We start from the raw sequence: 14,741 nt of genomic DNA on the forward strand, positions 1-14,741 counted from the left end.
TATTGCCAATTGGTTCGCTCCTCATAAAAAAAAAAAGGGGAAAAGTGGACAGTAACACACATCAGATGGAAATTTTCCTCATCTTTCACTTCATCTTCGTCTCTTAGCGAACGTCTTCCTCGGCAGTCGTTGTCTTCTTCGTCTTCTTTTAATCTTCCTCTCGTCCTTCCGTGAGCGCCGCCGTGTGGAATCCCGGCAGGCGGCAGCACAGCAACCCCAACCTTCCTTCGAAAAGGTTAAGACAAAAATAACACCAAATACATACATACACGTAATGGAACAGAGGACGCCTTCACTGCCCCAGTCACAGCGCGACACTTTCTGTGTACCGTTCATCGGGAATAGTGATCAAATGCGGTTGGGCGGAAGATAACAAGCGGTCACAGTTTTCCCGTTGACATTTCAGAATAAAAGTAAACGACGAGGATTTCCCTCAACTCAAATGTTGCCATTTTATACTTCATGCTACCTCGCTATTTATTTGTCATTATAATTATTTCACTCAATCTATTTCGTTCTGATCGTAGGTGAACTAATCAGCTACAGTTAAGCTTTTATTTGAAGTGTTGTTTCCGGAAACACAAGTGAACGTTTGAATTGTGACGCTGAATGATGAAACGAGCGTCCCCTTCGTCTCGCGCGCCGACATTGCGTCTTAGGCGTACGCCGTTTATTTATCTATTTATTCATTTCATCATTTGCTCGTCGTCATGGCGACCGCCGCCGCGTTTTTGCTCTTCCTGCTTTTTCCGGCGTCGGCGTCGTCGCGCGGCGACGTGCTCGTGCTCGGCGACGCAGACTTTGACTACCTGGCGAGCGAGCGCGACACCATGCTCGTCATGTTTTACGCGCCCTGGTAACGAGCACGCGCACGTTTCAAGACAGCATCGCGTCGTCCTCGTTGATAATCGTCCTTCCGTCCTCCATCCTTCCCGTGCGCTGTCCTTTCCTCCCTTCATCCGTCCTCCTTTCTTGCTTCCTCCCCTTGTCTTTGCTGTCCTGCTTTCATCCTTCCTTGCTTCCTTCCTTCCATCCTTCCTTCCATCCTTCCATCCTTCCTTCCTTCCTTGCGCCCTTTCCTCATCCATCCTTCCCGTGCGCTGTCCTTTCCTCCCTTCATCCGTCGTCCTTTCTTGCTTCCTCCTCTTGTCTTTGCTGTCCTGCTTCCTTCCTTCCTTCCTTCCTTCCTTCCTTCCATCCTTCCATCCTTCCTTCCATCCTTCCTTCCTTCCTTCCTTCCTTGCGCCCTTTCCTCATCCATCCTTCCCGTGCGCTGTCCTTTCCTCCCTTCATCCGTCGTCCTTTCTTGCTTCCTCCTCTTGTCTTTGCTGTCCTGCTTCCTTCCTTCCATCCTTCCTTCCATCCTTCCTTCCTTCCTTCCTTCCTTGCGCCCTTTCCTCATCCATCCTTCCCGTGCGCTGTCCTTTCCTCCCTTCATCCGTCGTCCTTTCTTGCTTCCTCCTCTTGTCTTTGCTGTCCTGCTTCCTTCCTTCCTTCCTTCCTTCCTTCCTTCCATCCTTCCTTCCATCCTTCCTTCCTTCCTTCCTTCCTTGCGCCCTTTCCTCATCCATCCTTCCCGTGCGCTGTCCTTTCCTCCCTTCATCCGTCGTCCTTTCTTGCTTCCTCCTCTTGTCTTTGCTGTCCTGCTTCCTTCCTTCCTTCCTTCCTTCCTTCCATCCTTCCTTCCATCCTTCCTTCCTTCCTTCCTTCCTTGCGCCCTTTCCTCATCCATCCTTCCCGTGCGCTGTCCTTTCCTCCCTTCATCCGTCGTCCTTTCTTGCTTCCTCCCCTTGTCTTTGCTGTCCTGCTTTCATCCTTCCTTCCATCCTTCCTTCCATCCTTCCTTCCTTCCTTGCGCCCTTTCCTCATCCATCCTCCCGTGCGCTGTCCTTTCCTCCCTTCATCCGTCGTCCTTTCTTGCTTCCTCCTCTTGTCTTTGCTGTCCTGCTTCCTTCCTTCCTTCCTTCCTTCCTTCCTTCCATCCTTCCATCCTTCCTTCCATCCTTCCTTCCTTCCTTCCTTCCTTGCGCCCTTTCCTCATCCATCCTTCCCGTGCGCTGTCCTTTCCTCCCTTCATCCGTCGTCCTTTCTTGCTTCCTCCTCTTGTCTTTGCTGTCCTGCTTTCCTTTCCTTCCTTCCTTCCTTCATTCCTTCATCCTTCCTTCATTCCTTCCTTCCTTCCTTCTTCCTGCGCCCTTTCATTTCATCCATCCTTCCCGTGCGCTGTCCTTTCCTCCCTTCATCCGTCGTCCTTTCTTGCTTCCTCCTCTTGTCTTGCTGTCCTGCTTCCTTCCTTCCTTCCTTCCTTCCTTCCATCCTTCCTTCCATCCTTCCTTCCTTCCTTCCTTCCTTGCGCCCTTTCCTCATCCATCCTTCCCGTGCGCTGTCCTTTCCTCCCTTCATCCGTCGTCCTTTCTTGCTTCCCCCTTGTCTTTGCTGTCCTGCTTTCATCCTTCCTTCCATCCTTCCTTCCATTCCTTCCTTCCTTCCTTGCGCCCTTTCCTCATCCATCTTCCCGTGTGCTGTCCTTTCCTTCCCTTCATCCGTCGTCCTTTCTTGCTTCCTCCTCTTGTCTTTGTGTCCTGCTTCTTCCTTCCTTCCTTCCTTCCTTCCTTCCATCCTTCCATCCTTCCTTCCATCCTTCCTTCCTTCCTTCCTTCCTTGCGCCCTTTCCTCATCCATCCTTCCGTGCGCTGTCCTTTCCTCCCTTCATCCGTCGTCCTTTCTTGCTTCCTCCTCTTGTCTTTGCTGTCCTGCTTCCTTCCTTCCTTCCTCCTTCCTTCCACCCTTCCATCCTTCCTTCCATCCTTCCTTCCTTCCTTCCTTCCTTGCGCCCTTTCCTCATCCATCCTTCCCTGCGCTGTCCTTTCCTCCCTTCATCCGTCGTCCTTTCTTGCTTCCTCCTCTTGTCTTTGCTGTCCTGCTTCCTTCCTTCCTTCCTTCCTTCCTTCCATCCTTCCATCCTTCCTTCCATCCTTCCTTCCTTCCCTCCTTCCTTGCGCCCTTTCCTCATCCATCCTTCCCGTGCGCTGTCCTTTCCTCCCTTCATCCGTCGTCCTTTCTTGCTTCCTCCTCTTGCCTTTGCTATCCTTCCTTCATCCTTCCTTCCATCCTTCCTTCCTTCCTTCCTTGCGCCCTATCCTCATCTCACCCTCACTTATTTTGTCTCTGGCTTTTCTCTCCAACGCCGCTCGCTCCCTCGGTCGTTCCCCTCCTTCGTTCACAGGTGTGGCCACTGTAAGAAGTTGGCTCCAGAGTTTGAGAAAGCAGCTGGCAAACTGAAGGGATCGGTGCAGTTAGCGAAGGTAACCTCGTCCGCGTGGTGCCAACTGGAACCCGCCTTGCCGGCCCCTGGTCTGACGCGGGTGTGCCCTCGCCCCTCAGGTGGACTGTACGTCGCAGGTGGACACGTGCGGTCGCTTTGACGTGTCGGGGTATCCGACGCTGAAGATCTTCAGGAACGGCAGAGATTCCGGATCGTACGACGGTCCTCGCTCCGCCGGTAAAAGCGGCGGTAAACCCCTGCACTTACGTGACGCTGGCACTCGGGGGGTGGGCTGATGTTGCGCATCTGCGGTAGAGGGCCTCTCTCAGTACATGGCGAAGCAGACGGGTCCGGACTCCACGAGGTTGCTGAGTGACGAAGACCTGCAGACGTTCGTCCGCCACTACGACCCGTCCGTCGTCGGTACGAAGGCGTCACGACGAACCGCCGACCCTTTCGCTCCGTTGCGCTGACCGGGGTCTGCGCGTGGCGTCTCAGGTGTGTTTTCAGGTGAGGAAAGTTCCCGTCTGGTTGACTTTGTGAAAGCCGCGGGACTTTTGCGAGACCAGTTCCGGTTCGCTCACACGACTCAGATGGAGCTCGCCGCACCCTTCGGACTCCAGTCGGAGTTGGTGTTACTCTGCACTCCGAAGTTCAACGCCGACACTTTGTGCGCGCGCACGTACTCATGTGGGCGTCTTTCAGAGGCGTGCTGTTGTTCCGGCCTCCCAGATTGGCCAATCGCTTCGAGGACAGCGTTGTCGTTTTCAGAGATTTTGCGACCGTCGCGTCTCTGAGACGCTTCATCCGCGACAACATGTAAGTGTGCGCGTGGCGGCACAAGACGCAACACCTTTGCCCCCGATTGTTCTTCGAGCCAACCGTATTCAAAATTCTCTCTGAAATAAGGCCGTGGCCAAGGCCGTCTGGCTTCCCTTCCCCCTTGCGAATCTTCCTTGTTTGCCTCCTAAATCCGCAAGGTGTCAATCAAAATCTCAAGCGGAACATCTTTGAAAGTAACAAAGAAAGAAATGAAATGCCCAAGTGAGGTTCAAACATGTGAAAAATCGTACAGCCACTTGCTTCCTTTTCACCGTGGCGGCACAGCGGAGCGCCGCCCTCACAGTTCGGAGGTCCCCGCTTAGGTGGCGTTTGCATGTTCTCTCTGTGTGCCTGCGTGGCTTTTCTCCGGGTGGGCACTCCGCTTTCCTCCCACATCCCCAAAACATGCTTGCAATGATTGGACACTCCAAATTGCCCCTCAGCTTGATTGTGAGTGGGGCTGTTATCTTTCTCCACGTGCCCCGTGATTGGCTGGCGACCAGTTCAGGGTGCGCCCCGCCTCCTGCACGTTGACAGCTGGGCTAGGCTCCAGCGGTCGCCGTGACCCCTGCGAGGATAAGCAGCTAAGAAAACGGGTGGATGGATGAATACTGTCACAGTCGGTGTTGCGCGTGTGTTTAGATTTGGACTTTGTCCTCACATGACCTTGGAGAACAAAGATCGGCTGAGAACTCGTGACCTCCTGACGGCATTTTATAACCTGGACTACAAACACAACGCCCGAGGCTCCAATTATTGGAGGAACAGGTAACACGCATGCACTTGCTGGACGCCTGTCACCACGCCTGTCCTGCCCGAACGTGCCCCCTCCTCAGGGTGATGAAGGTGGCATCCAAGTATGCGGGGCGGGGCCTGAGCTTCTCAGTAGCCAATCAAAAGGACTTCTGGGCCGAGCTGGAGGACGACTTCGGCGTGGGGATGTCGGACGACGGAGACCTCCCCGTCGTGACCGTCCGCACCAAAGCGGGTCACAAGTACGCCATGAGGGAGGAGTTCACGTAAGTAGCGGTCGCGTGCAACCGGGAGGCGACGGCCCCTGACACGTATCACGCGTGCCTCGTCCAGGACGGACGGGACCTCTCTGGAGAGGTTTCTGGACCGCTACTTTGCCGGGAAACTCAAGCGCTACATCAAGTCCGAGCCGGTACCGGACAGAAACGAGAGCGCCGTTCAGGTGTGTAAAACCAGCGCTTTGGGGGGGAGGCCAGCAGTGACAAAGTGTCCCACAGGTGGTGGTGGCTGAGACGTTCGACGCCGTTGTTAACCAGCCCGCCAAAGATGTCCTGATCCAGTTCTACTCGCCATCCTGTCCTCACTGCAAGAAGTTGGAACCAGTGTACACGGAACTGGCCGAGACGGTACCCTTCACCTCCATCCTTCCCATCACTTTGCATCCTTAGCTGAAAGTCCAAAGTATTTGCTGTTGTCGCGCTCTGCCTCACGCGGTTCTCCATAAGGGAGGCGAAGCGGGCTTGCCTCAGTGTTTGGCTATCACTTCCAGTTCAGTCATTCCGTGCCAATGCCGTCTAAAGACGTCAAATAGCGTTTGTAAACTAACGACGAAACTTTGTACATTAAAACACCAAATTCTTCAACCCCATAAATGTGTCTGCTCAAGGTCTGCTATTTTTTCCTTTGAAATGCCATCGGCGGTCCGGCGGAATTTAGTAATTCTAACCCCTTCAAACAACTTCTACTTGACACCCGCGTTCTCCTCATAGCGAACAAATCTTGTTTTTGTTTCACAAATCTTCTTGCTGTCCTTTTCTCAGCTGTCTGGAGACACGACCGTCGTCGTCGCCAAGATGAACGCCGTGGATAACGACGTCCCGCCCGACTACGACGTCCGAGGGTGAGGTCACGTGACACGATTCCCGCACGCCCGCCTCTTCCCACGCCACGCGCGGCAATCGATTGACGCATTGGGTCCTCAGCTACCCGACCATCTACTTGGCTCCGGCCGGCCGGAAGGATGAGCCCGTTCGCTACGAGGTGAGGCCGCGCAGGCTTTACTTTTTGTTCATTTTTGTCACCACGAGAAAGGTTTGTGACCTCCGACCGGTCATCTTGCACAGGGCGGGCGAGAACTCCGAGACTTCCTTCGTTTCCTGCGGCGGCAGGACGGCCCGAGCAGCGTCAAGCGGGAACTCTGACGGTCATCCGTCACCGCACCCTGAGGGAGGCCCAAACCTTTGAAACACACATTCATTGATTGGACTATTTGTTTGTTTGTTTACTTATTTAAATGATCCGGACACTTTTGATTCCTATATCATACATGCAAAGCAGTCACCTTTTGGCAAAATCTGCCTTTTTGAACTCATTTACGTGAATGATATAGATATGATGACTTTTTTTCTTGAGCGGTCGCTATCGTCATATACTGTTGTAATTATGATTAATACTCTGCGGTGGACTAGTGTGCGACCGGAGGTTCCTCCTAAGTGCTGGAGACCTGATTTAGGTAAGTTCCGGGAGTTGATGAGAGCAGAAAAAACCCACTTCTGCTGTCAAAAAGTTAACGGTGCTTTTCCTCGGTGTTACAATGATCTAAATGTCGCTCGATACTTTTATTGATCACTTTATTGCTTATTTGTCAACTATTTTGTCCCCGAGACGAGGACCTCACCTTCCACATTGTTCGCCGTTTGGTCCAATCGAATTGAAGCACCCCTGACGTTTGTCTCGTTCACCAATGAAACGACACAAGAAAGTCACATGACCTCAAAGAACGTCTTACATTGGTATTAAAACTAGATAAGCCTGCCCTTAATGTGGCGGCCATGTTAGAAAGGTTGTCGTTAGCACAAAGGCAACGGCGCGCTCCTCTTGTTTACATTTAGACAGCAGCTATCTTTTTTTTTTTTTTTTTTTTTTTTTTCCTTTATTGAACATTAAACAGAACAATACAATTCAACTCAGAAGACAATTTGCCAAGGGGGTCAAAAAGAAGATTACATTCTACAAAAAAACATGAAATAAACTACACAAATTTACCGTTTTAATGGCTTTAGCGTTCATAGAATTCTTAATGGTATGAATATACTGTCTAGTTTCATTTTGAAAGAAAATAAAACAAGGATTTTTATTTATACACCTACATTTATGAATATGAAACTTAGCTAGTAAAATTATAAGATTAATCATATAATAGTGTCTGTTTTTAGACGAGGTAAAAGACGTGAAACCAAACAGTATATTTTCAAAACAAAGAGTAAAACTGTTGTCAATAAAAGTAGAAATAAAAATACAAACATCTTTCCAGAAATTATTGGAGACAGGGCAAGACCAAAATAAGTGAAAATTATCTTCAGGGCAGTTTGAACAGAAAGAGCAATCAGTATCAATTTGTTTTTTAAAACGCTGTAAAATAAATATTTTGGAAGGATAAATTTGATGAATTAACTTAAAAGATACTTCTTTTATTTTGTTGTTAATCATATATCTAGTTGGTAAGAGACAGCAGCTATCGTGTACGGATGGGTTTACAATGACGCCATTTTGTGTGTCTCAGAGGTCAGAGAACACAGGTGATAGGTGAAGCGTGAAGTGTTTTTCTATCGTTGATTTATGCGGTGACGTCACTGGAGACCGAGCCATTGTCGTGTTTTTCTGGTACTGTCTGTCCAAACGTGGACATTTCAACTCACTAATAACTTGAGAAAACACCGTGCAGTAAATTGCAGATGTTTTATTGGACTCCGTTTTATTGTAGTACACACCATACACAGCAACATCAGAATTTTCACATTCACATTTCATTATACTTTTTGAATTGATGCTCATGCAGTTATTAGGTAGTAAGCAGAGGAGGGATGAAACAAGGTCAGGTTGGGGCACTTAAATCAAACCCGAAAGTTGGTCGTGTCATAAGAAACGTGAATCAAGTTTATGTGAGGAATGTCTCTCCACGTACAATGAATGAGTTGGAGCAGATGCTGGAGGAGAACTGGAGTAAACTAGGATGTCAGTTTGGAAGCAGGTCCGGGAATGGCTGATCGGGAACATGTTTGCATATTGAGAAAATGTTTACCTGACACATTGTTATACGTAGGTCCAAGTTTCTATGTTTGGATGAAAGATCCGTGTGTTTCAAAGTTTGGGACGGTAGGAGGCGGTAATGTTTCATCGAGATGGCTGTCAACCGCTACAAAAGGAAAGAAGCTGCGCTGCATTCGATTGGTCGAGCTGACAGTCAATCACTCTTGACACCCTGTCCTGATTTCCGGCCCCGCCTTCTTAAAAAAAAAAATACGCTACGATCCATTTTATTGGCGGAGGCGTCTCTTGCCCTCCAAGCCCCACCCCATTTGGAAGCTTCCAGTCGCGTGTAGCCGGTCGACGTTCTTTCTCATCTTCCGTCTTTTCCCCACTTCTGAAAAGATGTTCGGTCAGCAGGTTCTCGTCCTCAGTAAGTAAACGGCACGTCTCGCCGCTTCATTCATCTTCAAGTGGGCTTAGTGGGACCCACCAACGCCGAGTGGCACACAAAGCTCTCGAAGTCTATGTGGCACGTGCTAAGCTAGGCTAACTGTAAGCCTTGTTAGCTTGTGCCGGTGCAATCAATGGCGATAGAATAGTCACGTACATCTTCGGTCAGCCTCTCCGTTGCTGTTTAACGCGCCTTCTACTTGACTGTCGTCGAAATTAAGATGCTGCGATCAAGCAGTGGGAGGTGGCCGTTGAGCGTCTTAGCTCAATTAGCTACTTGATGCTAACCGTAAGGATTTAGGAAATCACGTCATAAACGCACATGGGCTGGGTGCGGTTCTAAAGTAAGTAAGTAAATAAATAAAGGTCCAAGATCTGTGTGTAGCGAGTTGGTCATTTTGCCGTAAAAATGAATTGGTGTGAAATTATGTAGCGTTATTACTATTCTTGATCAGCGAACCTTCTATTTTCTGCTGTGTGCCGTTGTTGGGACACACCCTCGCATCCTGCTGCTCCAATCAGTATTCGTATTAGTATTAGTAATATATTCTGAAGAGTATCCCAGGAGTCTTCACGTTAACCTGCTCCCTTTGCACAATTCTCAGTTCATGCGAACTCCACACAGGCTTGTCCTGGATTGAACCCGGGTCATTTGAACTGTGAGGCGACCTCCTTCCCGATGGGCCACCGGACAAATTAATTGTAATCTGTTACCTGTTGGTGGTATTTTGGCCCGTTCCTCCAGAGCAGTGATGCTTTGGGGCTGGGGCTGGGCAAGCCACGCTTTCAACTCCCTCCAAAGTGTTTTTCTATGGGGTTGAGATCTGGAGACTGGCTCGGCCCCTCTCGGCCCTAAATGTGCTTCTTACCAAACCGCTCCATCATTGCCCAGGCGGTGTGTTCGACGACATTGGCATGCTGAATGACCCAGCCATACTGTTAAGATCTGGCCAGTTGGCTGGCCACTCAATACTTTTCAAATGAATAGGACTTGTTGTCTCCAGACCAGAACGTGAAGAGAGAATCGGGGCGAAAAGTACAGACTGGAAACATCAACGCAGCCAAGGTAACGGTTCTCTTCTTTTTGGACAACAAAGAGGATCAACAATTAACAACTTGGGACAACGTCTCGTGTCGTAGACAATTGCAGATGTCATCAGGACGTGTCTGGGCCCGCGTGCCATGATGAAGGTGAGCCGCCCGCTCGCTCCTTGGCCAGCATTATTTTGGCATCACGTGCTAATGTTGGTGACGCGCGTGTGCAGATGCTGCTGGACCCCACCGGAGGGATTGTCATGACCAATGACGGAAACGCCATCCTGCGAGAAGTGAGCCCTCCCGCAGGTCGACTCGTGTACCGTGGCCGTCGTTTGAATGCTTTGGTGTCTCCGTGGCAACAGATCCAGGTGCAGCATCCCGCAGCTAAATCGATGATTGAGATCAGCCGCACGCAGGATGAAGAGGTGGGGGACGGGACCACGTCGGTTATCATCCTTGGTGAGGAGTCGGCGTGTTTGAATGTCCCCTGATTGAACCAGTTAGTCGACGTGGTGACTTGACCACTCTGCAATGTCGTTTAGAGCTTGGAGTCGATGAATGGCCACTCGCTTTTTGTGGCTTTAACCGATGGACGTTCGGCCGTCCCACTAAACTTGCAGCGGTGTCTTGTGTATGTGCCAATGGAAACATGAGAGCATTGGCGTGACCACTTGCAAATGGGCCCCCAAATAGCGGAAAAGCACAAGTGCAATGATCACCTGTCTGAAAGCGCTAATGCTAACACATTCATTAATCAACACCAATGCTAGCGCTTGCCCAAGTCCGCACATCAGCCGTCAGTGAGCAAATTCACCAAACGCTCTCTTGAAACTTAGAATGCGTCTAAGATAAAAAGAGGACGAGTGATGGGCCGTCATCTTCTTCAAGTCGGAAATAAATCCTGGTGTCACGGCGCCCCAAAAGAGACGAGACCAGTTTTTAGCTTAAGCTTTTATTCCGCAGACATGATGACACGATCCTCCTCCTGCCAACGCCTCCCAAGCCCTCACTCTCATCTGTTGACAAATTGCAGACGGACACCTTTGCTTCCTCACAGATGGTCAGAATTTTGACCACGCGCACAGTGTTCCACGCCAGACGGTCGGTAGCAGGACGGCCACCCTATATTATTGGGAAGCATTCCCTTCTGAAATTTGTAGACATTTTCAAAATAGCGTTTCTGCAATTGTGCTAAGCGGACTGCAATTACAATGGTAAAAGTTCTGTGTCTGGATGTGTGGAACCTTGGGGCGCATTCGCCTGTGAGTCTCCAAGCCTGAGTTTGTGTTTGGAGGCTGCAGGCAAACAGAGTTGGCAGCTGAAAAAAAATGTACAACAATACTCCAAATCGTATTTTTCGTCACCTTAGCATCTGCTGTAAAAACTCCAATGTGAATGCACACGTTTCCAATGCCCTGCTGTCACTGCGCCTGCCTTAGCTGGCGAGATGCTATCGGTGGCGGAGCAGTTCCTGGAGCAGCAGATGCACCCCACTGTTGTCATCGGCGCGTACAGGCGAGCCTTGGAGGACATGTTGGAAACATTGAAAGAGATCAGGTAGACACGCGCACGCGTCGAGTCCAGGCCGCGTACCGTTGCCAGATGGACCTTTTCCCCCCGGCAGCGTTCCCGTGGAGACGGCGGACCGCTCGGCCATGCTGAACATCGTGCGCTCGGCCATCAACACCAAAGCGCTCAGCCGCTGGTCGGAGCTGGCTTGCGGGATGGCGCTCGATGCCGTCGTCACCGTGGAGATGGACGACAACGGGCGCAAGGAGATCGACATCAAGAAGTACGCCAAGGTGGAGAAGGTAAGAAGATGCCCGCACGCTCCGGGCGAGCCCCCGTCCCACCGCGTCCGCCATCCGCTGCAGGTCCCGGGTGGCATCATCGAGGAGTCGTGTGTGCTGCGAGGCGTGATGGTCAATAAGGATGTGACGCACCCGCGCATGCGCCGCCTCATCAGAGAGCCACGCATTGTCCTGCTTGACTGCTCGCTGGAGTACAAGAAAGGCGAGAGCCAGGTGAGCGCAAACATCCTGACAAACGCAAAAGCAATGCGGGATTTCAATTTCCAGGTTGATTAGCGTGTGGGCCAATGAGCAGTGGCTTTCCGTACATGGATGACCAAAGTTAACTGTTCAATTTGTCAATCAAGATTTTGACCAATGAAGTGAAATTGGATTCCGATTTCGAGGGCGAGTGAACCTCTCGTAGTCAGTCGCGTTCTTTGAATTGAATGCGCGTGTGGCCTGAAGCTGTTCGTTTCATTTGTGCAGACGGACATCGAGATCAGCAGGGAGGAGGACTTCGCCAGGATCCTGCAGATGGAGGAGGAGCACATCCAACAGATGTGCGAGGACGTCATCAGAGTCAAACCCGATCTCGTCTTCACCGAGAAGGGAATCTCAGGTGGGTCTCCGCCGACGCGCTGCCGGTTTTTTGTTTGTAACCCTTCATGGCTCCGCCCCCTCAGACCTGGCTCAGCATTACTTAATGAAGGCCAACATCACCGCCATTCGCCGTGTCAGGAAGACGGACAACAACCGCATCGCCAGGTCATTAGCGTTACTCATCCCGAGCGTGAGGGGCGAGCTCGGGCTTTACGGTGCCGTGTCACGTCAGGGCGTGCGGCGCTCGCATCATCAGCCGCACCGACGAGCTGCGCGAGGACGACGTGGGCGTGGGGGCGGGGCTCTTTGAGGTCAAGAAGATCGGCGACGAGTACTTCGCCTTCATCACCGAGTGCAAAGACCCCAAAGCCTGCACGATCCTTCTCAGAGGGGCCAGCAAGGAGATCTTGGCGGTGAGCTTGCCCAATCGATTTGATACATTTTCAGGTCTGGAACGTTTGGGAGCGTGCAGAGAAGGACGTGAACTCTGCAACGTCAAACGCGTGTGTGCAGGAGGTGGAGCGAAACCTTCAGGATGCCATGCAGGTTTGTCGCAACGTGATGCTGGAGCCCTACCTGCTGCCGGGAGGGGGAGCCGTGGAGATGGCTGTGTCCAAGCGGCTGATGGAGCGCTCTCGAGCCCTGGTGGGCGTGGAGCAGTGGCCGTACCGCGCTGTGGCCCAGGCGCTGGAGGTCATCCCTCGCACCCTCATCCAGAACTGCGGCGCCTCCACCATCCGGGTGCTCACCTCGCTCAGGGTACCCCCAATTTCTGCCTCCTTAGCGTTGGTTGCGTGGCACTCAGTCGGGACAGGGAAGCTCTCTTCCTTTCCGGTGTTCTCTGTAAACTCCAAGCGGGGAGTCCAGGGACGCTCGTTCAGCACTCGCACGTCACTCTTGTCCTCAAATGTTTTCACTGGCTCCTCACTTTGTAGCCCATCCAATTTCAAGTCCTCACACAGGGTCATTCTTGCGTCTCTCGACTAAAGTGTCCCGACTCCGATTGAGCAGCCGCAACCTTTGAAGTGTAGGCGTCCCGCTCGTCACGGTAACCGGACTCTCTCCAAAGGGCTGAAATCAATTCCAAATGCTCCCCGCGGAGCCTCCCTGTTTATGCCTTGGCGCTTTGCGTCCCCTGGAAGTGATGAGCAACGCCCGGCGCGGTCCGTCGTCCCGCGGGCCGCTCCTGCCGTTCAATGAAAGGAAGGATTTTAGGACCACCTACTTTTTACATCCTCGGAACCAGCGCGCCATCCAGTCCACAATTTGGATGTTTGCTTTGACGAAATTTCTCCTCTCTTTTGAGTCTCGACCTTTTTCCCGGCTTCCAGGCCAAGCACACCGCACAGGATGGCGCCTCTTGGGGCGTGGACGGCGAGACGGGTTCTCTTTGCGACATGACGGCCGCCGGCATCTGCGAGCCCCTGGCCGTCAAGGCGCAGACCTACAAGACTGCAGTGGAGGTAAGACCGCTTCCCGCTCTCCTTTGCCTTGCCTTGCCTTGCCTTGCCTTGCCTTGCCGGCCTCTCACCTCATTTTTCCGCAGACGGCCATCTTGTTGCTACGCATTGACGACATCGTGTCGGGTCACAAGAAGAAAGACAAGGACCAGGCCGCCGGGGGACCCGGAGCAGAGTAAAGTCGTTCAGAAGTCAATAAAGTGCAAAATCACACCCGTTTGTTTCCTTGAATATGTCCACCGCCACCACGTTGGAAACTATTTTGCACAATCCGACACTTGAACCTGAACAGTTGTCCAGGTACGAAGACGCTAAACTGCGGATGACCAACATCCATTAGAACTGCAGAGGGGGGGGGGAAATCCAGTGCAAACTGTAGGCCGTTCCCAAGCTCCAATACATCCGCAGGCTTCGGCTTCAACCAGGAGGGGTATCTGCCATCAAATATGACCCATTTTTTCCCCAAAAATTCTGTACTGGTTCCGTCAAGCTCTTCCACTGGTGCTGTTAACCTTCAGGGCGCTGGTGGAAATTGAGCTACTGTGGGTTGAAGATGAAAAAGCTGGAAAGCAGATCCTCAAGAAATGAATACGCCAACTCTGAATGTTGAGACCACGAGAGGAAAAGCTCACAAGTAGGTTGACGTGATTCAGAGAAAGTTTAGTACGTCAGTGTCCAGGAAACCCACAAGTTTAGGGGCAGGGTTGAAATTATTTTCCCGTGGTGTGGATAAGAAGAGAAATAGAGTAGCGGTTAGCACCACGAGAGGAAAAGCTCACAAGCAGGTTGACATGATTCAGAGAAAGTTTAGTACGTCAGTGTCCAGGAAACCCACAAGTTTAGGGGCAGGGTTGAAATTATTTTCCCGTGGTGTGGATAAGAAGAGAAATAGAGTAGCGGTTAGCATTAGCTAAGCTTGTCTTGGAAGTGCAAAGGGCAGCAGATGAAGTTAGAGTTGAGCATGAATACTGTGATAAGTGGCCGTGCCCCCACACGTAGGATGTGAAGTCGTTCTGAACATCTTAGACAGAGATAGTTCGAGCTGGTGAAGACTGTAGTGGACGTGTTTGTGAAGGGAGCGGGTGATCAAGCGGGAGTTAAGTTTGCCATTGTAATTCGGGGAATCCACGGCCGCTGAGCCACGAGTATGCAGCGTCCATTTCATCTCAGCCACCCCAATTGACATCAACGGGTGTCGCTAAACATCCAACAACATCCCTCCATTTTCTGGGATCGCGGGAATGCTGGCGCCAATCCCAGAAAATACGCGAGGCGTCCCAGAAAGTCACGTGCATCTTCATCGGGCCCGCA

General features: G+C 51.4%; 2 protein-coding genes across 2 annotated transcripts; both read left to right on the plus strand.

The window, feature by feature from the left end:
- The first annotated feature begins 584 nt into the window (after positions 1 to 584).
- pdia8 (protein disulfide isomerase family A, member 8) lies at positions 585 to 6,957 on the plus strand. Its single transcript, XM_061824741.1, has 13 exons — positions 585 to 856; positions 3,227 to 3,305; positions 3,385 to 3,502; positions 3,581 to 3,688; positions 3,764 to 3,893; positions 3,971 to 4,084; positions 4,730 to 4,855; positions 4,924 to 5,106; positions 5,174 to 5,282; positions 5,338 to 5,466; positions 5,881 to 5,960; positions 6,043 to 6,100; positions 6,184 to 6,957. The coding sequence occupies exons 1-13, from the start codon at positions 711 to 713 to the stop codon at positions 6,259 to 6,261; spliced, it is 1,458 nt and encodes a 485-aa protein (XP_061680725.1). The 5' UTR covers positions 585 to 710; the 3' UTR covers positions 6,262 to 6,957.
- A 1,404-nt stretch (positions 6,958 to 8,361) lies between these two features.
- cct3 (chaperonin containing TCP1, subunit 3 (gamma)) lies at positions 8,362 to 13,643 on the plus strand. Its single transcript, XM_061824726.1, has 14 exons — positions 8,362 to 8,519; positions 9,544 to 9,605; positions 9,680 to 9,730; positions 9,805 to 9,867; positions 9,940 to 10,036; positions 11,017 to 11,134; positions 11,202 to 11,388; positions 11,452 to 11,601; positions 11,857 to 11,989; positions 12,054 to 12,135; positions 12,203 to 12,383; positions 12,484 to 12,729; positions 13,302 to 13,433; positions 13,517 to 13,643. The coding sequence occupies exons 1-14, from the start codon at positions 8,492 to 8,494 to the stop codon at positions 13,607 to 13,609; spliced, it is 1,623 nt and encodes a 540-aa protein (XP_061680710.1). The 5' UTR covers positions 8,362 to 8,491; the 3' UTR covers positions 13,610 to 13,643.
- Positions 13,644 to 14,741: the final 1,098 nt, after the last annotated feature.

This window comes from Syngnathoides biaculeatus, chromosome 1 (genome assembly GCF_019802595.1).
Source record: "Syngnathoides biaculeatus isolate LvHL_M chromosome 1, ASM1980259v1, whole genome shotgun sequence".
Taxonomy (NCBI): Eukaryota; Metazoa; Chordata; class Actinopteri; order Syngnathiformes; family Syngnathidae; genus Syngnathoides; species Syngnathoides biaculeatus.